General features: G+C 41.2%; 1 protein-coding gene across 1 annotated transcript in view; it reads left to right on the top strand.

Moving 5' to 3' along the window:
* The first annotated feature begins 2023 nt into the window (after positions 1–2023).
* Positions 2024–27697, top strand: part of LOC115070472 — a 156372-nt gene continuing 130698 nt past the window's right edge. The window contains exon 1 of the mRNA XM_029563818.1: positions 2024–2349. Coding sequence (XP_029419678.1) covers positions 2024–2349 — 326 coding nt within the window. The remainder of the gene's footprint in view (positions 2350–27697) is intronic.

The following is a 27697-nucleotide window of genomic DNA, read 5'->3' as shown; positions in this document are numbered from 1 at the left end:
CACACATGCACTTGCACACACATGAACAGATACATAGATATACCATGCACACACATATACACACACAAAAAGCCCAATGTATATGACTTAATTAGCATACAACTATTATCTGTATTTTTAGATTAAAAAACAAGAAGACCAAATTCAAGAGACAGAGTAGGGAACTCTTATGAGTACCCTAAGTGATTGCTGAGGTGGTGCATGGGATTAGTGAGAATGAGCTAGAGTATTAAATTCAGAACACATGTTGAAATCAAACTGTGAGAGTAAGAAAACATACATACGGCATTGCTGCTGAAGAGGGAGGGAGGCTTAAGTACTTAGATGTCTGCGAATGACATGCTCAAAAGTCATCTTTCATAGCCCATTCGAGAAAGGTTGCAAAGCCACGCTTTTTTCAATCCAAATGTGTTAGCATGGGAGGATCCTGAAGGCACAGCATTGATTCTGGGAAGCCTGAAGCCTGGGAAGCCCCTGTGTAACACTTTGGGAAAGCAGAAATGTTTTTCTTTGGCTGTTGTTCCTCAAGTTACTTAAATGAGGCCCATTGACTATTTATCTGTATATATTGAGAGTACAATAAAAGGTATGGATCAATTTCTCTTTCCCTTGGCTCATGGACTTGGCATTTGTAAACTCTTGGGAGTAACAAATCTTGTGGTCTTGGATTTGAGGATGTATTTTGAGATCTGGATGACAGTTGATATATTTTTAAGACAATGATCCAGGAAGAAATGCCTAACTCTGAATGTGACCACAGTGCTCTGTGACAGTAGTGATTTCTGTTGAAGGTGTGTGGCTTCCCACTTTCACAACCTGTCCCACAGCAAGCTCCTCATCAAAATATTCATGTCTCCATTTACAATGGCACTTCCATCCTTTTGATTTGTTTTTTTCCCATGTGACAGATCCTGGCTGCTCTATTTATCTCTTGAATCTAATTTGTACTATGACATCAAGCTTTAATTTTATCATTATTATTTTTGCTTCTTTTAAAACATCCATGGTGTGCGAGGCCCTGGATAAAATGAAAAAGATACATTCCCTGCTGTCACCGGGCTCAGGCTTTTAAAGAGAAACGACAGGCAAAATATTCAGTAATTGGTAATAGGTAGTCGTTCCCGACGGACCGCCTCCCCACCACCTTGCTCCCTTCTCTCTTTTTAAAGCAATCTCATCTCTCTGAACAATCTTAAGGAGTTATCTGGATCAAAGCTGTCAGAAACCAAGAGGGTTTAGAACAAGTGTCAGAGTAGGCAAAAGGACTTTCAGAGCCCAGGCTCTTCTCCTAGCCTGCCTGTGGGCTGAGTCTCACTTTTGCCTGCCTCACCTGGGTGGGCTAGGACTCTCCAGCTCCAGGCTGCCTTTGGCAGCCCTACCCAGGAGGTGAACTTTTCTGAATAGCACCCCTGGCACTCTCCCTCTAAATCCAGCCCCAGAGCTAGAGCTTTTCCCAAGCATGTAGTAGACTTGGGTTTACAGCAGCTGGGACCCAGGGAATACCCAAGCAGATGCCCAGCTCTCCGTGGATCCTCAGAGACTCCCCAGGTGTGTCTCATGCTCTTTCTCCTATACACCCTACTGGGATCCTCTTTGTCTTTTTCCTAGTGGCACTAAAGCCATCTGAGCAGGGGTAGAGGACTTCGGAAATCCTGGCAAAATGCCAGTGAGTGTGTGCTGGTGAATGTGAGGGTTTGGTGGGTTATAAATCAAGGCCAAAAGCCAACCCACTCACTTGTCCTCTTTTTACCCCATCTTTCCTTGGACTTCCTCTATGCCTGCCCCAAGTAGCTTAAAGCAGTTTCCTGCAGCAGCACTCAGTGGGTCATCTAGTGGGCAACTGCACCCCCTCCCAAGCCTTAAAGTTGGGAGAAAACAGTTGCGAGGTGCAGAAGAGCTGGGGTTGAACCAGCGGCGGCTCACCAAGGGGAGCTGGCAGAAGAACCTGGGGTCCAGAGGGCGCGCTGGTTAGGGGAAGGGGAGGAGGAGGACTGAGAGGGGGATAAGGGGAGGAGGCAGAGGGATGAAGGAGGGGCTTTGGAGCAGCTGCTGTGGGAGGCGAGGCATAAGGTGGCTCCCCGCTGCCCGGCGCCCCGCGGCTCCCGGGGACACACCAGGCAGCCAATGGCTGCGCAGAGGTGTACAGCAGATGGCGTCCGACTGCGCCGTTCCTTCCTCCTCCTCCTCCTCCTCTTCCTCCTGCTTCAGTGCTGAGCAGCCAGAGTCGCCGCCGGGTTGCCAGACGCTGGAATGGGTGGTCTCCCGACACACACCACCATCTTTCTCACACAGGGGAAGCTCGGGGTTCAGCGGCTCCCAGAGGCTGCAGCTGCGGCTCGGGCGAGGCTGGTGAGTGTGGCCGCGCTGCGCCCAGAGCGGGCCGGGGATGGATGCTCTGGGTCCCCCTGGTCAGCGCCAGGCTGGAGGTGGTGGCTGCCTGGACCAGGGGGGCGCCACCGGCAAAGACTTTGCGCTTCCCTAGCCAGGCAGCCTCCTTTGCCCCTTCTCACAAGCTGACGCGGGAACTTGGAACAGGATCCTCTCCGCTGCCTTTGACCTGGGGCTGTGGGAAGGCTTGGCGTCCAGGGGGCAACGTGGTGAGACCCTCTAAGCCAGCGGACTGGGTGGGCAGAGACATCCTACGCTAGACTTAGGCACGGATCGGATCTCAGTTGGACTGAGCCTTGAATGGGGCGTCAGAGACAGCTCTGTTCTCAACACCCTTGGCTTGCTTTGTGCGGGATGAATGGAGCCCTGGGGTTCTCCATCCTGACCTGGGAGCCTCCAAGCTTCAGATCTGAGAGCAGGGAGTTCTGTGAGCTTTTCAAACGGGTCGAATGAGGGGTTCCCTTTGGGTAGCCTGGACTGCGAAATCTGCCGGTGGAGGGAGGGACCCGGGAGGATAGCTGAGCAAGCGAAGAAGTTTTGTAGCGTGCTCTGTCCTCTGATTTATTGGTGGAGTGACAGAAGGCCACAGCAACAGTTTACAAGTCCATGGTCCCCGCGGGGAGCTTGCTGGTGGAGAATGGGGCTCAGGGCTCCGTCCGACATGACACTAAGTAGCTTTTCCAAAGAAAACCGAGTTTATCCTGTCAGAGCGGGAGGCAAGGAGGAAGCGTACTTTCTCCCCCATTCCCCACCTTCATCTTCCATGCTCTATATGCTATTAAAGTTATTTGAATAGGGAAATGAATCTCAGCTCTCTGGCATCCACATATGTTGAGACTTGAAGATGAAAAGCTTGGAGTGTGTGTGTGTGTGTGTGTGTGTGTGTGTGTGTGTTGGGAAGGGAGGCAATATGCATTCCCCCGGCAGGCAGCTCTATCTCTTTTTAAACAAATACTCGCACGTACGCGTGTACACACACACACACACACACACACACACACACACACACACACACACACCGCACGCTTTATTCATAGGGAAGGGCATGCCATCTAATGGTACTATTTCTTTTTGGAATCCTGGAAAGGTGGGCATTCCTAAAAGCTCTTGTGAATCCATTTTATCTAGTCAGTGGAGTTCCAGTGAGACTAGGGGAGTTTGGCATGGTCTGTGGAAAGCGCCAGGGTTCAGTGGTGCTCTTTCTAATGCTAAGGTGGTCTGCTGGTAGCCTGCTACTGTCCACCTTTAAGAGCATCTGACCTCTTACATGATAACCTGGCAGAAGGCGCCTGCTTGTATTCTCAACACACCTGTGAGTGCTCTGTGATTATCAGAGGGATATACTTGTAGGCAAAGTCTCAGGCAGGGGTCACAGCCTCTGGGCATCTCTCTCTCTCTCTCTCTCTCTCTCTCTCTCTCTCTCTCTCTGTTGTGTGCCTGGAGTTTTCTTTTGACAGGCCATCTTTGGATGTCAGGGAGGCTCTCTTGTCCCCCCCTCCCCGGCATTGTGAAAGCAATCTGGATTTGTTGGGTAACTGGGAGGAGGTAGTGCCCAGGAAAGCCCTTTCCCCCCAACTCTTGACAGTTGTCAGCTATAGGTTAAGGCTTTCTGAGAGCCACTTAAGGATGTTACTAACCAAACCAAGAACTCCTGATCAGTGGTCTCTGTGGGTTGAAGGCTATATAAAGTTTCTGTCTTGAGGCTTTCCTTTTATGCCTGCCCGTTTTTAAACATCAAAGCTACTAATAACAAGAGCCTTCTTTGAAACTTAATGTGAAAAGTTCCCTATTTTCAAAGGGTAGATAAACCAAGGGATGGAGCAGAGTCCTGAAATTGGCTTCTGCTTTCCCTAGCCATTATGTAGTTCACAGCTACCTACTAGAAGCTGAGAACTGGAAACTCTTTTTTCATGAAAATTTCAGTGAAAAAAAAATGAAGATAATTTTTCTGATCCTGCAATAACCTACACATATATTTCTAAATAATTTGTGTGTGTGACTGTTGGTTTAAAAGACATGGAATAGTCTTGCACCTTACCAGATAGGTCCAGAAGCACTGCTTACCCAAAGCCCATTCAGGTTTTGAAGATTGGGGGTCAATTTTAACAGGAGCTTGGAGACAGGATGTCCAGGAGAGGGCTTCCTACTGCCAGTGGACTTGATTGTGAAGGATAACATAATTGGTTCATTTTATAGCTACATTAATATTTAAATTGATATTTGAAAAAATTATCTTTACAATATTTCTTAATTCTTCTCCATTGTAATCTTCATCCAAATTGTAGCTTGTTAAAGACTTGAAAGCCTGGAACACTATTAAATAGATAGCCAAGATTCACTGATCATGTAAACACAGACTGTGTTTGAGGACTGGCATTAATAAATTGGTAACTAGACATGCTATTTCTTTGCTCTATGGAGCTTTCATGGAGAAGCAAAGAAGGTAAGAAAAGAAAGCGTGATACTGTTATATGCTCTTCAGAAGAAAGACCATCAAAAACTTTGTCCTCTACTTGCTATGAATCTTATTTCTGAAGGAATAATTATTTTTTGTTTGTATCTATAAAAAAGTTTATGTTTAAATCGTTGACTAAAGAAACAGAATGAAAATCTAGGATGGAAGTTATAGGAAGAGGAGTGTCTGAACAATTTTAAGTCTGTCAACCTATTTTAATTGTGCTTCACCAGTTGAAGCTAGAGTGATATGATTCCTTTATAGAGAGACAATCATGCTCAAACTTCAATTTGATGTTCTGTACACCTTCTGTAAAGATTAGGCATTAATGTAATAACATTGATTGAAAAGCTTGAATAGAATGATGGAGAATAGTCCTATTGAGTTAACAGTCAAAATGACAAATGGTACAATGTATTAAATGCATAATTAAATAAACAGATTAAAGAATTCTAAGTAGTTACAACTATACAAGTTGGTGGCGAATAAAAGAATATCATTAGCAACCAAGCTTCAGCGGTACTCTATAGACATGTACAAAGGACTGCGCTTCAAATAACAGAAAGGCACTAGAGTATCAAAAACTATTAACACAAGTTCTATACATACGATTCTAGATTTTTGAGTATGGATTTTACAGAAATTCTTTATGCTTTCAAAAGAAGATATTTCCTAGTATAGAACTTTAAAAGATACACACATATAATCATTTTAGCACAAAGCAGTTTCCTCTATACACCATAGGTCTGTAATTTAGAGCTGTTAACAAGATTAATATCTAAGTGACAATTAACACATTAAACGTGTGAAAGTGGGAGAATTTTTTAGGTCTGATTTAAATTCTACCAATTTACTGTTGTGAGTTTGATTAAAATTTGTGGCATAGTATATCTGAAATCCTGGTACCCTTCCTTCAAGATAAGATTTTTCTTTCGCCCTTTAAAAATTTTCCAATAATTAGTCCAGATGTGGTGGTTCAGGCCTGTAATCCCAGCTCAATTACAGCAGGAGGGAGGCAGAAGCATGTGGATCACTGTGGGTTTGAGACCAGCTTGGTCTATAAAATGAGTTCTAGGCCAGTCACAGCTAAATAGTTGGACCCTGTCTCAAAAAAAACAAACAAGTAAAAATAAAACCAAAAAGAAGAAAAGAAAAATTCTCCAAATAATTGAGATTATGTATTTATTTATTTATTTTGGGCAGGAAAATAAGCATGACTCACAACATGGCTGATTACTAGTAATAACAAACAATATCTACAGATGAGGTCAAGGAAGGAGAATTGCATACAGTCCCCTGTTTACGTATATGAATCTCTTGACTGAAAAGGAAACAGGAATCCTCATCATGGAATCCCTAGCATTATCCTTCCATCCTGAGCCATTTTTCCTGGAGCAGATTATTCATGCAGAATGTGGACACATGGTTATTTTTCTAGTTTAAAATCCACTGGTGGTTTCTTTATTTATGTGGTCTTTATTCTTTTACAGTTTCATTTATGTTTATGCTGAGGTTTCTCCCACTATTACACTTTCTCATTCTTCCCTTTCTCCTTCCCAGGAAGCCCCTCCTGCTTTGATGTCACTGTTTTGCTTTTGACTCAGAGTTTGATTGTTGCTGCTAGTGTGAGCATGAGTCTGGGGTTATTTACTGGAATATGGACAGTTTATTAGTAGCTACACCATTGAAAGTATCACTCTGCTCCACTCTACTCCCCCAGCACCCATTAACTGTCCATAGTCTCTCAGTGAGGGTTGGGGCCCTGTGAGCCCCTCCCCTGCCAATGATGGACTATTGATGGGTCCAGTCTCATTCAGGTAACCACAGCTGCAGGGAGTTCATGAGTGCAATGGCTATGTCTTTTCAGAAGACAGTTTTTCACAGCACTTCTCTCCAAACTCCAGCTCTTGTATTCTGTCTGTCGCTTCTGTAATGTTCCCTGAGACAAGATATCTTGTTTCCACTGGTGATTTATAATAAGCATTCTATAGCTACTGGATCAAGTATTCCCTTTGAAGAAACAAGTATTCCCTTTGAAGAATCCAGTTACTTCATATATTTTGGTGAAATTCTGCAACCAACTCTGGAGGTGTATTAGAATAGAATTTCACAGTTGGTGAAAACTTGTGGTTACTTGGAGAGTTGAACCCACACTCTGTCAAATGAACATTAGCTCACTCAGCTCAAGGAGGAAGTAGCATATTTCAAAACTGTGGATACGCTACTGAGCTGCATAAAGTATAGTGCATTTCAAAGCATCACGAAATTCATACTAGCTTTTGGTCATTAGGTGTTTTTGCAATGAATGAATTCTCAAAGAACAACTCTTGCTGCGACGTGGACATATGCAGAATTATTTTTTATGGTAAAAAGAGGTTCTCATAGCAGGAAAGTGTAGATTCTGACCTAGATCCAGGAGACTATGGAAATGTTTCCTGCATGAACAAAGGGCTACCACTATCAGCATTGAACTTAGGCATTTTGCATCAAGGGCTACAATGCTTGCTTTTGATTTTGCCTCTCTAGGCATATTTTAATTGTGTGCCTCTTGTAATTAAATGTGCTGTTGCTAAAAACAGATTTCTAAGTAACTAATGCACAAACAATTCTTTAGTTCCTTGGCTGGGAAGAAGCTCCTTGCTGTGCTCCACTTGCTTGCATGAGGGCTAGCTGCAGACTGCTGCCCTAGTGTTTGTTACTGAATAGTCCATTACTTCTGGAAGAATCGCAACATTGAGAAGCACTTTAAACTTCACAGCAGTTAGGCACAGTTGCCCTGGTCTTGGTCTGTAGTTTTGTAGTAATGCATATTTTAATTTTGGGTCGTGTCAGATGGTTATTTTTGAAAGCATACCATGTAGCAGGCATAAGTGAAGTATTTTAATTATAGTAAGACTGAAGAGTGCTGTACTATCTTTCAGACTTTGCTTCTGAGCGCTCCTTTATTGATTGCTACCTTTTTGTGCTTTAGGCATATTTGGGGTGATCTGGCCACTATGATTGATACATTCTTAGATGATATAAAAATATTTCAATATTTCTGTACAAATAGGTAAATGGGTCCTTTCCATATCCCTTGGAGGCTACGCTACCCTAGTATCTTAGAGGCTACTCCCCCAATAGCCCTTAAATCATGTCTTGATACAGCCACTAAGAACATCATAACCTTGAATTCTGCTTTTGGGATGTTGTTAATTTTCTGGTTGGATTGTACTTGAGTACTAACAGTTGGTAAATATTTTAATACTATTGTTGGTTATTTTTGTTCAAAACAAGAATAAATGCAACCATTGGCACCATATGTAGTTGAACTTGAAATCTGTTTGTATTTATGTTTTAGTGTTTTGCATGTAGCATTTATATCTATTTAAACACTTAAATACTGATTGTCTCAGTGTATTGAAACCAGTTTTAGCTGAGTTATCAATTCATATAAAGTACTGTGCTTTCAGTTTTGTTTGTTTTCTTAGAAAACATAAGAATACTTAAACATAAAATAAGAATACCCTTCATTAGGGCAGAGTCTAATTTCTAATCAGGGTCATCTGCAAGTATGTATCATCTCCCTACAGCTGTTAAATAACTCAATTTATTTCGTTATCGACTTCCATTCATTTTGAGGTTTCATTTTACACAAATTAGCATTTTGTATGAACTCTAATGATTCCTGGCCCATCACAGAGAGAGGAGATATAGATGACTTTGAAGGTTTGAGGAAAATTATTTGATGTTTTCTTCTGAATTTCTTTTTCCTTTTTTACATTCATTTATTTGTTGCTGGTGTGTGTGTGTGTGTGTGTGTGTGTGTGTGTGCGTGTGCGTGTGTGTGTCTGCGTCTGTGTGTCTGTATCTGTGTCTATATGTATATGCGAGGGAAAGCATATGCCTAGTAGAGGTCAGAGTACAACTTATGGGAATTAGTTTTCTTCTTCTACCTTGTGGGTTCCAGGGGAACAGAACTTACACCATCACATCAGCGTAGTGGCAATCACCTTAAACTGCTGAGCCATCTTTCTGGTCCTCTTCTGGATTGCTTATGGCTATACTCAAACACTGTTAAATTGGTCCTGAAAAACACAGAAGCTTCTTGAATGGAAAAAAATACTATTCTAAATCCCACATCAATTTAAGCTTATGCCAGTCATTCATTTCCTGTCACCTACCTGCTTCTATCAAGCCTGTCTCATTCAAGCCACCAGGACTCACACCTGTCCAACATGGCTCCCAGTACTTTTGTTCTTCCACCTCCTCTCTCCCTGGTTATTCAACTTCTACTTATTAGTTAAGATCCAGTTTTAATTATGTTTATATTGAGCTTTCTCAGATTAGGCCAGTTTGCAAAGTCCTCTCTGTCCAAACAATTCAGTTGGTAAATTTTAATTTCATTTTTTTTGGTATTTATTTCCATATTAGCATCTACTTGTGGAATTCTGATAGCAAAAGCTTTGAATGGGAAAGGGCACTAGTTTCTACTGAGAATTCTGGAAAATGTTACAGAAGAGAAAGTGACAGGGTAAGGCCTGGGTGACAGTAGTCATTTGAGGATCTATAAAGTGAGGCCTAACCATATCCAAGTGGGCAGTGAGAGTGGCTGCTAGCTATTGATTACCTACCAGACAGAGTGCATCAGGACTGCTGTCTGGTGCTCATGATCTCTATTGCAAAGAGGGAATGTTTTTTTTGTCTCATTTTTCATATTAAGACCCAGGGACCGAGGGATTTCACAACTTCTATGTGACTTTTCTCAGGAAGACGTGAGCATAATGCCAATTCAGCTCAAATAGTGACTGATGAAAGACCAAAGAAACAGTTCCATCCAATTCTAACTTAGCATGTGAATTTAGTGGGGTTACTTACAGGAACATGGGCATTAAAGGCAGCTGCATCATGAAAATCCACTCCAGTACAGGTGACTCCTCACAAGAGTTGCATCCCTGGAGCTCTCTGACCTGCAGGCAGCTTGGCAGGTAGAGAGTCTTTTTCCTCAGCATTTTTGCTGCTTATATAACCTTAGGGAGGGCTTTGTAAGGCTCAGGAGGCCTGTGAGTTTTGTTTACTTCCTGAGCCTTGTAAGTTTGATTTACTTTCCCAGATTTAAAGAGTCTCCCTTCAGGGAGGGATGTTTCAATTTGGAGGCTACAGATATCCAGCAGATACTTCATTCAAGCCCAAGGCAACTGGAAAAAAAACCACAGAAGCAGGACTTATATTTTATCTGGCTGCACTCCAAAGGCCACCCAGCTGAGTCACCAGGCTTCCCTAGAGCCTGAAGTTCTAGGTTACAAGTTTCATCTTAGACTCTTCTGGAATTTCTCCAGAAGGCAAGAAACATATATACTTACTCACTTTTGACAGTGGAGGTGACTGAGGGGAAGAGAACTGCTGAGCCGCTTCTGTCATTTGGAATGTGAGAAAAGGCTGTTTGGATTTGGCACAGACCTTGAGCCTGAAGATTATGTTTCAAAATTGTAAAAAGCCTGAGACATTCACACATTAAAGTGTTGACTTCCTGGGGAGCCACTACCAGTTTCAGGAAATCCAGACTTATAAAATCTATACTGTATTCATATTCCTTTTCATTAGTAACTTATTAAGACAGAGCTGTTTCACCAACTGTGCAAAACCCTAGTTTCAAAATTAGTCTAAAAGGAGGAAAGGGTGTGACAAACCTTCAGAAATTATTGGGAATAGATTACAGTGACCTTGGTCATTCTTGGCATTTGCTTGAGAGATCTGGGTAGGTGATGCCCTTGTTGGTCCTTTACACTTCATATATATCCAATTGAAGGTGTCCTTGAACCCAGGGATGACTCCACTGGAGGACAGGGAATGTTGAACATGTATGAGAAATTGTATTCTTATTTTTATTTTTCAAAAGGTTTACTTTTATTCACATGTATGTGTGTTTGTGTGTGTGTGTGTGTGTATATATATATACGCATATAGTTTCATATCTATGCAGATGCTTATGGAGGCCAGAAGAAGACATCAGATCCCCTGGAACTGGAGTTATAGGCAGTTGTGATCCACTTGATTTAAGTGCTGGGAATTGAACTCTGTCCTCTACATGAGCAGCAAGCCCTCTTAACTGCTGAGCCATCTTTCCAGCCCCAGAAATCACATTTACAATGATTTGGGCTGGTGAGATATCTCAGAGACTAAAAGTGCTTGCCTTGCCACACAAGCCTGATGACTTGTGTTAGATTTCCAGAACCCACAATGATTGGGGAGAATTGACTCTTAAATGTTGTCTTCTGGCTTCCACATACACATTGTGTCACATGTGCTTCTGCACTCACAATCATACATACACACACACACATACGTACATACACACACACCAATAATGACAATAATAGCAATAGTAAAGAAATTTAAAAGGTTTTAAAAGTTAGAAAAAGAATATCTCTTCACTGAAAACATTTTGCTGGGTCAGTAAGTGTTTTTGACAAGAAATTCTATAGGATTTTATAATAAACCCATTTCCTACACTGATGTCTCTATCACTTTCCACAGAAATACAGTGTTGGAATATGACCAGTTTCTCTCTTTGCCTCTGTCAGAATCATATAAAGAAGCGCAAAAGAGTTGGAGTTGCAAAGAGATTTTTTTAAATCATTTCAGGAATGAACTTTTTCATGTTCAGAGTTGTCTGGAAATGTGATAGGTTGTCTTAAGGAAATGTGAGATCCCCATCTCTGGGAGTATTCAAGCAGAAGGTAAACAGCTGTGTTTCAGAGTATTCTGCAATGAGAGTTCATGCATTTGAGTTTTGTTGAGTATATAATATAAGCCAGGTGTTGCTCTCCATATACTCGTTTATAAATCTTTCAAAGCCTGTGCAGGAGGTGGCTCAGTTGGTAAAGTTCTTGCCTCACAAGCATTAGAATCTGAGTTCAGTCCCCACATTTAAGGTGAAAAAAGCTGAGAACAGTGAAGTGTACCTGTAATCTCAGAGCTGGGAGGTGGAGATAGGAGGATCCCGCAGACTCACTAGCCACCCAATCTAGCTGAGTTGCTGAAATCTAGGCCCTGTCTCATGAAGCAAGGTGGATGGAATCTTGAAGAACAATTCCTGAAGTAGACTTCTGGATTCCTCAGGTACACATACACATGCACCCCCCACACACACGTGCACACATGTACACACAAAAAACTTGTGAAGTTGGTGTGTTATTATTATTAGTTCTATTTTCAGATACGGTAATAGTAAATGAATTGCCCAGCTCAGGATTTGTCACAACAGTCTAGGTCTAGAGCAGTGAAGTTTAATGGAACTGAATATAAGGCACAAATACAACTACATAGAAAAAGAAAAAAAGTGAAGTTAATTTAATATTAATAATATATCTTATTAGTCCTATATATCTAACAGTTTTTTAAATTTCAATATGTATGGATTATAGGAAAGTTATTCACGCAAAGCTTTAGATTTTTGATGTACTAGATATCAAAATTCCACTTACATTTTACAATTGCAAGCAATCCTCTGTTTAGACGAGGATATTTCAAGAGCTCTGTAGCTGCACATAGCTGACAGCCCCTGTGTTGAATATGCCTAGAACTCATTCTTCTTCTTCCTCCTCCTGCTCTTATTATTACTACTATTACTATTATTATTATTATTTTTATTATTATTATTGTGTTTTTCGGACCACAGGTGGCCTGCAACTTGCTATGGAGACCAGGCTGACCTGGATCTCAGAGATCTGCCTGCCTCTGCCTCCCAAATGTGAGAATTAAAGATGTGTACCACTATGCTCAGCTAGAACCCATACTTATGACGGTTTCAGTTTACTTATAACTGTCAGCTGTTGACTACCAGGCTGATTGCTAAAGAACAGATTGTTGCCAGTTTCTGTATAAATGAGGCCACTCATCTATTTTTCAAGTTTGTCCTTAAATACCAACATGAATAACCTCTTGGGTGGAAAAAAGAAAACCCTAGGGACTAGGGAGATAGCTCAGTCAGTAAAGTGCTTGCCAGAAAAGCATGAGGACCTATGTGAGTTCAGATCTCCAGCACCTACATAAAAAAGCCAAGCGTGATGGCACACCTCAGTTACTCTAGCACTAGGAGAATGGAGGCAGGTGACGTATCTCAGATACAGCGAGAGACACTGTCTCAAAAATAAGCTCAAGAGCAATTGAGGAAGATACTCAACATTGACTTCTGGCTTCTACATGCACTTGCACACACATGCACCTTTACATGCATGCATACACAAACATGTACACACACATATACCACAAATCATACGGTTTAAACACTTCCATAGCTTCCCTCAGGAATAAATTTACTTTTACAACTTGTATGACATGAAGATTTCTGTGTCTCTCATCTGTTAAAGGCTGAATCCATGTATTTCTTGGAATGAAGATGGGACACATTTGGCTAGCTTTCACTTGCAAGTATTTATGCACATTGCAAAGTCACCAAATAACCTGGTTATCTGTCTCCCAGCTCAGCAATACCCATTTCTTTTCTTTTGAATTTTCATTTTCATGGGTTTTCATGCTTTGTAGGTACAGCCTAATGTTATAGGAAGTGGACTTTGCCTAGGATCTTGTCTACAGGGAGCACTCAAAAAGAAATGATAAACTTTAAGAATGAGCCTCATGGGTTTTCCAGTCTACACCTGACGTGCTTGTTGCTTGGTCCTTTTTTCCTGTCCTTATTAGGATGACTGCAGCCAGAAGTGACACGCGGCCACCAAAGTGATATTTCTGGTCAAATTCTAGTAATTTTTTCATAGGATTGATTCATTTCCTGACAGGTTGCATTCTTTTCAGTGAGCTGAAGGGCTTTGCTCAAGTTGAATATCTGACAGGAACCAACCCTCTATGCTGTGACATCCTTCAGTTGGAAAAACAGAGCGTGGCATGCCTTTCGTTGTGGGGAAGACATAAAGAAGTCCTGCATTCCCTTTGTTAATGCAATATTTACTGAGCTGAGCATGATAGTGTGAAACATTTTAATAATTCCAAGTCTTTTTTGGTGGTGGGCATAGTATACAGGTAGCTTAAATCTGACCAGTTGCTTATTAATAGAAGATACTAAGATAAATGCTTTTTTTTTTTATTTTTTGGTCTTTTTGACACAGGGTTTCCTTGTAACCCCTGGAACTCACTATGTAGACCAGGCTGGCCTTGAACTTGCAGAGATTAGCCTGCCTCTGCCTCCTGAGTGCTGGGATAAATGATTCCTTTAGAGAGTTCTAAGCTTCACAGGGAGGAATTTCCTTGTGGAAACAGACTCTAAGGATGTGTCATCTAGAACCATATGCATACTTATTAGATATTACATTTAGATTATGAAGTTGGTAGAATTGAATCACAATACTCGTGGACATAATGTATTTCTCAGTGAAACTCTTCTTTTAGACTTAAAAAACCCAAACAATTTGTACACAGGAAGAAAAGCTAATATGAAGTATAAGGCTTTTTTGTAAGCTATACAAATAAATTCAGTGATTACCCAGTGAACACCTGCTGGGCCCATAGCAGAGTGGATAAAATATAGTAAAAGTACCAGTCTCAGGGTCTAGGAACTTCATTGAGAACAAGGACCTGTTTGTCCTTTGCCTTGGGCAAAGCCAAATCACCACATTCACATATTTGTCATCTGTCTTTTTTGGATCCTCATCAACTTGTGGAAAGCAATGCTCAAAAGCTATGTATTGGAGCTGGCTCAGTGGTTAAGAGCACTTGCAGCTCTTGCAAAGGACCCAAATTCCTACCTCAGCATTCATGTCAGGACTCATAACTCCAGCTCCAGCATATCTGATGCCTTCTTCTTCTCTATTTACACTCCGCCACATGCAGCACACACAGTTACATAAATAAATATTCCAAATAATTATTTTTAACATATATTTTGATGTGTGTTGAATTGAATGGAAATGATGGATTAATTTTAATATTTCACTGATTTTTTGTAGAATTTAATGCAATTTATTTTGATCTGAACATCCTCCCTCATCAAGTCCACCCCCACCTCCCTACACCACCTCACTTCATGTCCTCTACTATTACTATTTTTTTTGGGTCTTTTTGAGACAAGGTCTCCCTGTAGCCCCAGCTAGCTATCCTGGAACTCACTATGTAGGCCAGGCTGGCCTTGAACTCACAGAGATCTTCCTGTCTCTGCCTCCTGAGTGCTAGGATTAAAGGTATGTGCCACCACACCCAGTTAAATATTTTTTTTAAGAGTTATCAAGTCTAATTTGTGTTTCTCAAATGTTCTTGGCTGTGGGTCCATACCCTGGAACCTGATAAACCTGTAATTATACCCTTAAAACAACTAAGTCTTCTCTTCTATAATCTATCAATTGACAAAATAGTTCCTCAGCTAGAGCTGGGGCTTCTTGCCCACCTCTCTCTGCGCTGTATTTTCAAATGTTTTAGGTTTGCACAAGTCTTGTGTAAGCTGTCACAAGTGCTTGGATTAATTTGTAGACCTGCCTTCTTGTGTCTGGAAAGCAGTTTCTTTATATTCATCTACCACCTCTGACTCTCACAACTTTTCTGCTCCCCCCTCTACAATGATCCCTGAGCCTTGTGAGGAAAGGGTATGATGTAGGTGTCCCATTTATGTCTGAGCACTCTGCAGTCTCTTTATTGTCTACATGTTGACCAATTGTGGGTCTCTGTGTTAATTCCATCTGTTGAAAGGAGAGAGTTCTCTAGTGAGTTTGGAGATCATTAGTCTATGACTATAACAATAATTCATATTTTTTAAAAAATGAAAACTGTGTCCTTTTAGCAGAATAATAGTTGTAGATTCTCCTTTATGGCCTGTGACCTGTCTAGTCACAGGTTCTTGGCCCTGATAACAGTGCCAGTGCCAGTTGTGGGTGCCATCTTGTGAATTGGGCCTTAAATCCAATCAAAAAGTGTTTGGTTACTTTGATAACATTCATGCCACTATTGTACCATAGCTTGCCAGGCCAGTTGCTATTGTAGTTTGCAGGGTTCACAACTGGATAAGTTTGATGCTTACTTTTCTCTTCCAGTAGCATGCATAGCACCTTCCGGCACCATGAAAGCTAATCAATAGAGATGATACTTTGGGGTCACTAGTCAGTACCAGCTTGATTTCTCCATGTTTGTTCTATGACTCACATATACTGTGTCCTTGGCAATAGGGACTAACAGCAAGGCTTTTGTTGATCAATTTTACCTATACATGTATGTCTAACATAAAGCTACAATGCTACATATTTGATGAGACCATCAGTATAAAATTTGTATTTTAAATAAGAATGAATAAATCCTAACCCTAGTCCCTTTTCTGCTCCTCTGACTGGATCAACTCTGTTGACTCCATTTAGTGACTTCTCACAGGTCAATTGCATTAGAATAAGATTGTAGTCAACTAAGGAAGAAGGCAGTGAGTATCTTTTACAACATGGCACAGTCATAATGGGGTGTAAACCCATCTATGGACACTTTTGTAATTAAAAATGAATGTACAGAGGATGAAGACCCTTTACATCCAATTATGTAATTCTTCAAAGTATGTCAATGGGAGGTGGGGACAGATCGGCATTAAAAGCTTGTCTAAGAGGTGGGAAAGTAGGTCAGTGGTACATTATTTGTCTAGCATGTATTTGATCCCCAGCATCATACACACACACACACACACACACACACACACATACACACACACAGAATGTGTCTTCATATCCCTTTATGAGGCTGCCAATGTTTATTGAAGTCTATAGTGCTTAATAATACTTGGGTGACCATTTAGTTTTTGTAAGCAAAAAGAATCTCCTAAAAGATAGCAAAACTATGTAAGCTTCAGAGCTTGCTCTTGGAATATGCCATAAACCTGAAAGATATCAACTTTGATAGATTAAAGTAATTCTTTGCAGTTCATTGAGCTCCTCAAGGAAAGCTTAGCAAATGCTTGCTTGCTTATAATACTATGTACTATGCATGCTCCAGCCGGGGTATAGAGTGATACCCCACAGTTAGCCAGGGATTTTAAGAAATTCTGTGGAAATACTGTTTCTTGCTATCCTCCATTCTCAGGAAATGGGAAGGAGGCTCCAACCTTAGCTGAAAAACTTATTGGCAGCTGATTACTGTTGGGTGAGGCAGAGTTGGTCTTCTTTAACGGGGTGACACTAGATAGACTAACTAGACTCTGGTGGATGAGCTCACACTGAGGGACATCTGGGTACACAAACTTGATTCCGAAGGCCTTAACATATATGACAGAATGGAAGAAATCAGGTTGAGGGGGCATGGGGGTGCTGGTAGGGGAGGGGGTCTAAATATGATTAGGATCTATTGTATGAAATGTACAAAAATTCAATAAAAATATACACTGAGGCAAAAAGAAAAAAAAGTTCTATGTTGTGTGGAAGTAGGAAGAAAAAAAAAGAAAAGAATGCTTCAAAGAAAAAGTTGCACGTGTAGGGCTTTGTCTATGAGGAGATCCAGCATGGAGAAGGAGCCGTTGGGCTTTCTGTCAATCTATTTGTTTTTGTCACAATTTTCCCAACATTTTTACTGATTCTGGACTAAATACATATGCTGTTTTTTTTAAACACTGCTTATTGACTTTTTCTTTCATCTAAAATCTTGCATGTACTATTTTGAAGTTGATGGCTTACAAAACCTCTTTGAGTCATTAGAATCAACGATACTAACAGCACCATTCTACAGGCTGGCCATGCAGACAGAAAGGTTTCTCTTTGGTTTACTGGTTCCCATAAAGCTTGACAATGTTCTCAAACTCTGTTTTGCAGCTTGTGATGCTCACAGTCTAAATACAACGAGATCCAAATCCTTATAATCCAAGGTAAACAGTTTTGTCCTGGACTTTGTCAGTGTGTGTCAAGGACAGAATTATCCATTGATTTGGAAATAAATTTGGCAAGCATACATGTTTGGTAAATGCTGACAAGATAAAAGTACCTGAAATAGCAAGGCATTTGTTCAAGCCCAACAACTGAGGTGCTCAAAATAGCATGAAATTATTCACTCTGAAGCCTTAAGATGTGTGATAGGAGGATAGAATGTAGTAGGGCTCACATGCACCACACACACACACACACACACACACCCTTATCTGAACAACAGTAATACGAATTCAAGGTAAGAACTGAAGAAAGGCAAACATTTCACCTGAAAGCGGAGAGGCATTCTTGGCTGTCTGTATCAGACAATTTCATAAATATTATTTGATTGAACCCAGTGGAAGAGATGACTCGAAGGGGTGGAGGGAAAGAAAGCATACTGCTCAGGGGATGTGACCAGTTGCTAAGATGGGAGAAATCTCTAGAGCCCAGTCAGGGTATGTATTTTGCTTTAACTGAGAGAAAATTTGCAAACAAGACTTATTTGTTATTATTTGTTGTTGTGATAGACTACCCTAGCAAAAAGCAAATTAAGGGAGAATGATTTTATTTTGGTTTGTAGTTCCAGAGTCTCTTAGGATGGGAAAGGCCTAGCAGCAGGAGTATGAGGCCAGCCTGGCATCCAGGAAGCAGAGCAATCATATTTTATCTGCATACAAGAAGCAGAGAAAGACATCAGGAAGTGGGGCCAGGCTAAAAGCCCTCAAAGCTCACTTCCAGTGACATACCTCCTCCAGCAAAGCTGCACCTCCTAAAGGTTCCATAACCTTCCCCAACAGCTCCACAAACTGGGGACCAAGGGTTCAAACACATAGACTTTGGGGGACATTTCTGATTCAAACCATAACAAAGAGCAAAAACAAATGGTGAGGAGTGGAACACTGGGTGAAGTAGTGAATTTAAAGGTGTTTATTTGTTTGGACAGAAGTTCACTCATACATAGTACATGCAAGCTCCGGTCTTTTCTGTGTGAAACAAGGGCTCTCTTCCTGAACTTCTTTCTACTATGTCTCATGTCTTTCTACTTTCCAAATTCTAGCTTTTGCAATTAACGTATTTAATCAGTATCTCTATTTTAAACTTGCCCTTCAAGCTAACTACCTGTTGTAGATTCCACTTTACTAATTCTTAGTAAGGTCTCAAATTCATTCCAATTGTCAAATCCAGTGGCCGTTTTCCATACTGTGTGTATAATGAAGATCGTGATAGTAACTTATAGCCCCCGAGGAGATGACTCAGTGGGTAAAATTCTTGTCACATCACCACAAGGATCTGAGTTTGATCCCTAAAACCCACATCAAAGCTGGTGTGTCAATGATGCGCACCTGTGACCCCAGTGTTGGTGGGAGTAGAAACAGGAGGATCCCTGGAGCTCCCAATAGCCAGCCAGTCTAGCTGAATTGGTTGAATGAGAGACCCTGTCTCAAAAATAAGGTGGGGGACGATTGTTCTAGTTTGCTTCTCTGATGCTGTGATAAAACACTGACCAAAACCAGCTTGGGATGAAAGGGTTTATTTGTACTTATAAATTGCAGTCCATCATTGAGAGAAGCCAAGGTGGGAACTTCAGGAACCTAGAGGCAGGAACTGAAGCAGAGATCATGGAGGCTTGCTCCCAGGCTCATGTTCAGCTACCTTTCTTATACAGCCCAGACCCACCTGCCCAGGGGTGGTTGTTACCCACAGTGCCCCTCCCATTATCAATTAGCAATCAAGAAACTGCTCCACAGGCCAAACCATTGGAAGAAATTCTTGGACCTGAGATTCCCTCTTCCAAGGTGTCTCTAATTTGTGTCATTGACAAAAACTATGACCACGATCAAGGAAGACACTTAACATCATCCTCTGGCCTCCACAATCAGAGAGAGGAGAGAGAGAGAGAGAGAGAGAGAGAGAGAGAGAGAGAGAGAGAGAGAGAGAGAGAGAGAGAGAGAGAGAGAGAGAGAGGAGAAGAGAAGAGAGAGAGATTAGAGAGATTAGCACATTAGAGGAGCCAAGAATGGTTTGGTAAAGTCCCCTTGATCCTGCCATTTTCATTCTCTCCTAAAGCTGCCAATGTAAGCAGTGACTATTTAGATAAGAAAAATGGGCAGTTTTGGACTAACTATAAACTGGAAAAGATAAAAATATAGCATATTTTGCAAAAAAAGAGTAGTTCCAAACTAAAGTTGTAGTTAATATGTTGCCTTTTCCCATTAAATGAGTCTTTATACAAAGAGAAACTTAATTATGATTTGTTAACTATGTCGTGGGAATGTTAGCAATACACAAATGTGTTTCTCTTCCAAGAGGACTTTGAAGCCAGTAAGTTCAATGTCAAAGGTTTAAGGGCATGCATAAGGATGAACATGCCCTCAGACACAGTTGCCCTGAGAGCACACAGTGTTTATTGATTCAGAGTGTGGAGAAGGCAAAAAGTGTGCTTATAGAATATTCTGGTTGACAGCATTGCCAATGAAATTATCTTTCAAGAATACCTGAAATTCTTTGAATAGTTCCATTGTCCTGAAGCAAGTCCATCTGCTCCTTCACCCGCTTTCCTACTCAGATTCATCCTTAGATCCTTACTATTCAAACTAGCACCCAGACTTAAGCTTGGAGCCCTGTTATTGGCCTTCTATTTCCTCCCTTTTCCTGCAGATCTTCTGGGGCCTCTGCACTTGGCAAAAAACATGGTCTGCGTGTTTCTCCTTTCCTGTGACTCAAGTTAGGATTGGTGTCTGCCTCTGTGTCTCACTAATATACCATCCTAGATGAGTAAATCCAATACGTGCCCCACTTGCCTCCCGTTGACAGGCAGATCCTGCCTTCCCAGCTTTCCCAGCCAATTCATTTGAGTCCTTACCAGGAATTTACATGGACAAAGCAACCTGGGAATTTATAGTTATGTGAGGAATGTGTTGATGCACCTATAATAATTTTTAAAAGAACCTCCCTCTATTGCTTATCTAGTAATTATAAATATTTATATTATCTATATATAAAATATATATAAGTATCTATAGATACTTACATATGCTGGGGTTTCTTAAATGTTAGGTACTTGCTTCACATTCCAAGTTAATTCCAGATTTACTTCCCTTCCCTTTCCCCTTCTCTTGTCTCTTCTCCCTTCTTCTCTTTCTCCCCTCCCCTTTCCCTCCTCTCCACACCCTCCTTTTCTCTTTCCTCCTTCTCTTTCCTTCCTTCCTTCTTTCCTTCCTTCCCTCCCTCCTTCCCTCCCTCCCTCCCTCCCTTCTCTCCCTCCCTCCCTCCTTCCTTCCTTCCTTCCTTTCTCTTTCTTTCTTTCTCTCTCTTTCACACAAAGAGCTAGCCAGCTTCCTTCCTTCCTTCCTTCCTTCCTTTCCTTCTTCCTTCCTTCCTTCCTTCCTTCCTTCCTTCCTCCTTCCTACCTTCCTTCTTTTCCCTTTCCCTCTCCTTTTCTCTTTCTCCATCCCATCCTCTCTCCTTCCCTCCCACCTTTTCTTCCTTCTTTTCTTTCTTCTTATGACAGCTGTGTGCTTTGTATTCCAGACTGGCCTAGAACTCATGATCCTCCTGTCCCAGCCCCCCAGTGCTGGGACTACAGATGTATGTCACCATGTATGTCCCTCATCCTTTTTGTTTAGTAAGAAACTGCCAATTTAAGGAACTTCAGGAGCTAAGAGAGATTGAAGTAGAGACATGTTAAATCAGTTCTCTTAAAGGAGAAAAGTCATAGAAATCTACTATAACTGTTAGAAGCAGACATTTATAGAACACCTTTCCTGGGCTCTACAGTAAGGGAGAACTATTGAGTGCCTGGATGCTCTGCAGAAGATTTATCTGGAGAAAAAGAACATATCGACTTCTTTTTAAAATAGACTTAGGACATCAAAACTGCCCCCAAAGCACTCCTTCAAATCCAAAAAGTCAAGCAAAATCACAGTTAATGATACACTCGTTTTCATCAATGCTGGTATTAAGCAAAATTTATAGCACATTAGAGTTTACATTATAGTTTCATTGTGTGCTATGTGCATGCTTGAGGACACAGAATTCCCACTGTGTGATTTCTACATTATTGTTATTCCTTTTTTGGGACACTTATATTTTCATTAGATGGATATGATATCAGAGTTTCCTGGGAATTTATTTGTTTTGCAGTATGTTACTGAATGAATGTGCATGTGTGGCCTTCTTAAGGAAAAATCCTCAATCAGAAAGGCAATACCTAATTACAATTTATAATGTTTTTCTTTCTGGAAATATAAACAAATTTATTTCATTTATTTATTTACTTATTGGGAAGGGCAGTGAATACATGCCACAACACTCATGTGGAAGTCAGAGGCAACTTGTGGGTATTGGTTCTCTCCTTCTACCATGTGGGTCCCTAGAATCAACGTTAGGTCATCAGGTTTGGTGTCAAAGTGCCTTTACCTGCTGAGCCATCTCCTGGGCCTTTACAATAATAATGACCAATTTCTACAACATATTATGGCAGAAAGCAATGTGTGTTCGTTGGTGAACAGCATTAGTATGAATCCTTTTCTAGTGTAAATGTTCTAGCTTCTCTTTAGATCTCAAACTTTGCACCATATTTGGATTCTTTCTTTGATTCTGAATGTGTTACTGTGTGTATACTAGGAGCTAATTTAAGCTTCTCTCAAGTGAATCACACTAAAGAAAGAAGAAAAATCTTGAAACTTCACTGAATGTAGGTTAATCTTGTATTGATAATTTAGAGTTCCTTTAGGAAGTTGGAGTGCTCCCAAAAAACATGAAGAAAATCAATTACCATTGAATGAGACGATAAATTCTGTTTATTTAAGATTTCTGGGATTGTAGACATGTAATAAATGGCATTTTACTACACCAGGGATAGCTAAGTAGGCTCATTCAATCAACAGGAAATTTATGGAAAAAAGCAAACAGACTAGTTATTGATGTAAATGAGAATGATCCTATGCAACTGATGTCAAATCGGCTAATAAGCTCATGTGTTTAGAACATAAGGGAGAGACATTATAGAAGAAAAAAAAGGAACAGGGTGTGTGTCTGTAAAGGTGAGAGTTGAATGAGTTAAACAAATAGGTTTGTGAAGCCATGACCTGTCCACCATGGATATGCTGAGAGGTGTGTGTGTGTGTGTGTGTGTGTGTGTGAGAGAGAGAGAGAGAGAGAGAGAGAGAGAGAGAGAGAGAGAGGCAGAGGCAGAGACAGAGAGACAGAAAGAGATAGACGGAGAGACAGACAGAGACAGAGAGACAGAGAGAGAGACAGTGGCAGAGACAGAGACTTAGTCTGTTTTGTTTTGCTAGAATAGAACACCACAGATTGGAAAGTTTATAAGAATGTATATTTATTTTCATGGAGTTCTGGAAGCTGGCATTTCATCCACCCTCAAAAGAAGAGGACCACTGTGTCCTCACATGATAGAAGAGACAAACCACTTTCACAAACATTTCCTGTGTAGACAGTAACCCATTCATGTCCTTAACACATTCCATTAAGCTGTATTTCCCAACTCTATATACCATGATTTTTGGAGAAAATGAAAATGTTCAAACCATGTCAATGTTTAGTCTGCTTGGATATATAAAGACGTGGGTAAATGTGGGCAAAGTCTAAAACACTAGCTAGGAGAGCAAGAGAGAGGAAAACAATAGGCAACAATTAGTGATGTGAGCTGGGCAATAGGACACATGGGGCATGAGAGAGGAAAAGAGACTTGTGGGTACAGGTTACACGGAGGATAAGGGTGGTGGGACTAGGGAGAGAGAGGGCAGGGAGTCCAATAAAATGCTTTGTTTAAAATGAACTGATATCTAACATTTTGTATGCTGGTTAAAAACTGAATTGATTAAAAAGAAAAGATTTGCCATCAGTTAGAGGCTTATAGCAACATTAAGAGCCTGCCTTCCTTGCCTTCCTCCTTTCCTCTCTTCCACTCTTCCTTCTTCCTTCCTTCCTTCCTTCCTTCCTTCCTTCCTTCCTTCCTTCCTTCCTTCCTTCCTCCCTCCCTCCCCCCCTCCCTCCCTCCTTCCTTCCTTCCTTCCTTCTTCCTCCCTCCCCCCCTCCTTCCCTCCCTCCCTTCTTTCTTCCCTATCTAAAAATATTTTATTTATTATTTTTATTTTATGTATATCAGTATATTGCCTGCATGTGTTTAAGTGCACCCATGTCATGCAACACCTGCGGAGGTCAGAAGAGGGCATTGGATTCCCCTGGAACCGGAGTTACAGACAGTTGTTAACCTCCATGTGGGTGCTACAAATCAAACCCAGGTCCTCTGCAAGAGCAGCCAGTGCTTTTAACCGCTGAGTCATCTCTTCAGCCCCCTTCCTTTCTTTTCAGACAGGGTCTTACTATGTAGCTCTGTCTGGCCTGAAAGTCACTATGTAGACAAGGTTGGTCTTGAACTAAAATGACAAATAACACATGGGAAGTTAGGATTGCTTCCTGTGGACTTGGGTGGGATATTGGCATTCACTGTGTTTATATGTATGTGTGTGCATGTATACATGTGTGCATGTGTACTCATGTATTTATGTGTATTTGTATGTGTCCATGTGTGTTTGTTTGTGTATATGTGTGTATGTATGTTGTGTTCATGTTCTTGCTTGTTTAGCCTTTTCTAGCTCTGTTCTCTTCCCCATTGAATATAATTTTCAGCTCTAAGGCAATTCAGTGCTGCTGGTCTCTGAGGGCATACATATGCACATACCTTCCTACATACATATGCACACAATTAAAACTAAAATAATCTTTAAAAATGCTTAATTTTTTTAAACCAAGTGTTTATACAAACGTTTTAAATTTTTACCCCAAACCTGATCTCTTTGGATGAACATGCCAATCCAGAGGCAGCTGTGGCTTTTCAAACTCTTCTCTGACAGTACAGCTGACATTTTTAGAAAGATATGAGACTGGACCGTATTTCCAGCTATGGTAAAGAGTTAAATCAGTAGCAAGAGGAAGGGCAGCTCATCTGAAGGTCAGCATTGATGCTGTCAATGCTTGTCAAGTGTGTGAAAAGAACGAAAACCTCATCAAGTATGTGAGTGCCAAAAGCAATTTAAAAGTAACTAGTGGGGTTGTGGGTGTAGCTCAATTGGTAGAGTGCTTGTCTGATACACATGAAGCTTTGGGTTCAATACCCAGCACCACATAAACTGGTCATGCTGGTGCATGCCTGTAATCCCAGCACTTGGGAATGGAGGCAGGAGGATCAGGAGTTCAAGATGATCTTTAGCTACCATGTGAGTTCAGGGCCACCCTTCATGAGACCCTCTCTCAAAAAAATAAACTAATAAGAAATGTATTTTTCTTCTGATGTGACTTTAAATATGCATATATTACAAGACCAATAGCTTACATTTCATAAGTAGATATGCTCAACTTAATATACATATTAAAAGTGTGCGTATGTGTCAATGTTGGCTATTCCTGTTGGCTCAAAACAAATTATTTTGCACTTTATCACTGGGGAAATGGAATTTGCATTATACTGTCACCTTCTCTGTCCATAGATTCCACCAACCTTGGTCCGAAAAATACTAGAAAAAAAGGCAGCTGTAGTAAACACGTACAGGCTTTTTATCTTGCCATTATTCTTCAAGTAATGCAGTCTAACAACTGATTAGGTTTCCTTTTCATGACTATCCTAGTTAGCTTTAACTGTCAACTTGACACAGCCTATAGTCATCTGAGAGGAAAGCTTCCATTGTAGAATTGTCAACATCTGATTGGCCTGTGGGCGTGGTCCTCATTGTTGATTGATGCAAGAGGGCCTGGCCCACTGTGAGCAATACCATCTCTAGGTATATGGGCCTGGGTTTATAAGAAAGCTAGGGAAGCATGAGGCTGTGTGAGCAGCGAGCAGCATTCCTTAGAAGTTTAGACTTCGGGTTCTTGTTTGAGTTCCTTGACTTCCCTCAATGATGGATTGTGACCTGGAAGTATGAGTCAAATAAATCCTTCCTCCCTAAAATTGTTTTGTCAGAGTTTTATCACAGCAACAGAAAGGAAACTAGGACAACTACATTATGTATGTTAAGTCATCTAGAGACACTTTTATAGACATGGGGGTGATATACATGAGTTATATGCAAGAGTTACATCATTTTACATAGACATTTGAACCTCTTCAGATTTTGGTATCTTCATGTTCCTGGAATCAGTCTCCCATACATCCTGACAGATGACTGTACCCAGCTCACCTACCACTTCCTTTGGAAACTTGTTAAGGTCCAGCTCCTTCTTGGCCCCTCTCCATTTCCCACACCTGGAAGACTGTGCAAGCAGGCCCTGCCTGCTTTCTGATCTTTTCCTCCACAATACTTCCTTCTCTGTATTCTCCAGGTATCTCATCTGCCCTTCCTCCAGTACCCTGTCCCCATGCCCTACTCTTGCAGTCCAGGCCAGTGAACTCTGCCCCTTTCCTCTCCTGTATTAACCAGCATTGCTCTTTCCTTCAAAGTGTACTTTGTTTTGCTTCATTGTATAATCCTCATGCTGTACAAAATTACACAATGAAAATTCAAAAGGCTTATGAGTAAAGTGATTAGGGTCCTAACATTCCAAAACTTCACTACTGACTGGTAAAATAAAATATAAAAACTAAAACAAGGGGCCAGGGATGCAGCTCAGTTGATAGAGTGCTCACCACTATGCACAAAGCCCTGAATTATATCCATAGCATTGTATAAACCAGACATGTTGGCTCATGCCTGAAATCCCAGCACTGGGAGGAATGGTAGAGGCAGGAGGATCTGAAGTTCGAGGTCATCCTTGCATACAACGTGAGTTTGAGGGCGGCCTGGGCTGTTTGGGAACCTATCTCAAAAATTTAAACATACTAATACAAACTTAAACCAACACATGTGGTACAATATTTTTTGGCATGGAAAATGGTTAAGAAGTACCTCAACACTTAAATAAAGGAAGTATTTTACTTTGGTGAAGTTTAGCTATAGAAGAAGGTTTCAGAAAGTCTGCTGCTTGTGAGCTGTGAAGGGGTGGAGAAGATTTATCTGTCTGAAAGTTGTAGAAAGTTATAACAGCAGACTGGTGTTTATGGTGACTGGTACCCCATCTTCATGTACCTGTCTCTGTTCTGCTAGACATGCATGGTTTTGTGTGTTCACATAGCATTTCTCATGGAAAAATTGCTGCATAAACCAACATGGAATCCTATTATGCTCAAATTGTCCCCTAATATGTCAATTTCATGTTTTCTCAATAAGAATCACAGCAAGGCTCACTGTACATCCCTGGGAGCACAGGCTCATCTATGTGACTTCCTGTGACTGAACTTTTCTCTCATTCAATAGACACTGGAGGCAGGACCAGTTTGAATCTCTTCCTCATCTGTGTATCCCCATCACCTGGGACATCACCTGCTTAGTGTTAGGCATTTTAATAATAGATACACAAATATTTTGCCCATCCAGTTCTCTTGTGTTTTCCCAGGCCACTGATGCCTCTTATATGCCCTGTGAGTGAAAAGGTTAATGACTGATTTGGGTGGAGAGAGAAAAATTTTGACATGGTCCTTTCATGAGCTGTCTACAAGGTCCCTTAATATCAGAAAGAATTGTGCTGAGCAAAAAAGTACTTTTTAAGTTGTTTAATGGAGAGACTTAAGAGAGGTATTCCTTTGAAAGACGTTTCTGAGAATTGAAAATCAAACAGAGGATGGTGTAGGAATTCAGAGATCATCCACTCCAGAGAACTGCTGCCCAGCAGGACTCATGTAGTGAGTATTCTTCTATCCCTGGAGTTTGGGAGTGGAGGTTGCCAGGGGCACCTGCCTTATCTCCTCCGCACACACACACACACACAGAGAGAGAGAGAGAGAGAGAGAGAGAGAGAGAGAGAGAGAGAGGACTTCCCATTGAAAGAACCTAACCAGAAGCCAGTGGCAGGGGACCATGAGGAGTGGTTTTCTAGAATCTGCTCCCTGCCTCAGAGAACAGAATAAAAGGCCAGACCTCTGGGACAAGTAATCCAGTCCATG

Source organism: Nannospalax galili, unplaced genomic scaffold (assembly GCF_000622305.1).
Source record: "Nannospalax galili isolate Female #2095 unplaced genomic scaffold, S.galili_v1.0 scaffold135, whole genome shotgun sequence".
NCBI lineage: Eukaryota > Metazoa > Chordata > Mammalia > Rodentia > Spalacidae > Nannospalax > Nannospalax galili.
This window is presented reverse-complemented; position numbering and strand designations above follow the sequence as displayed.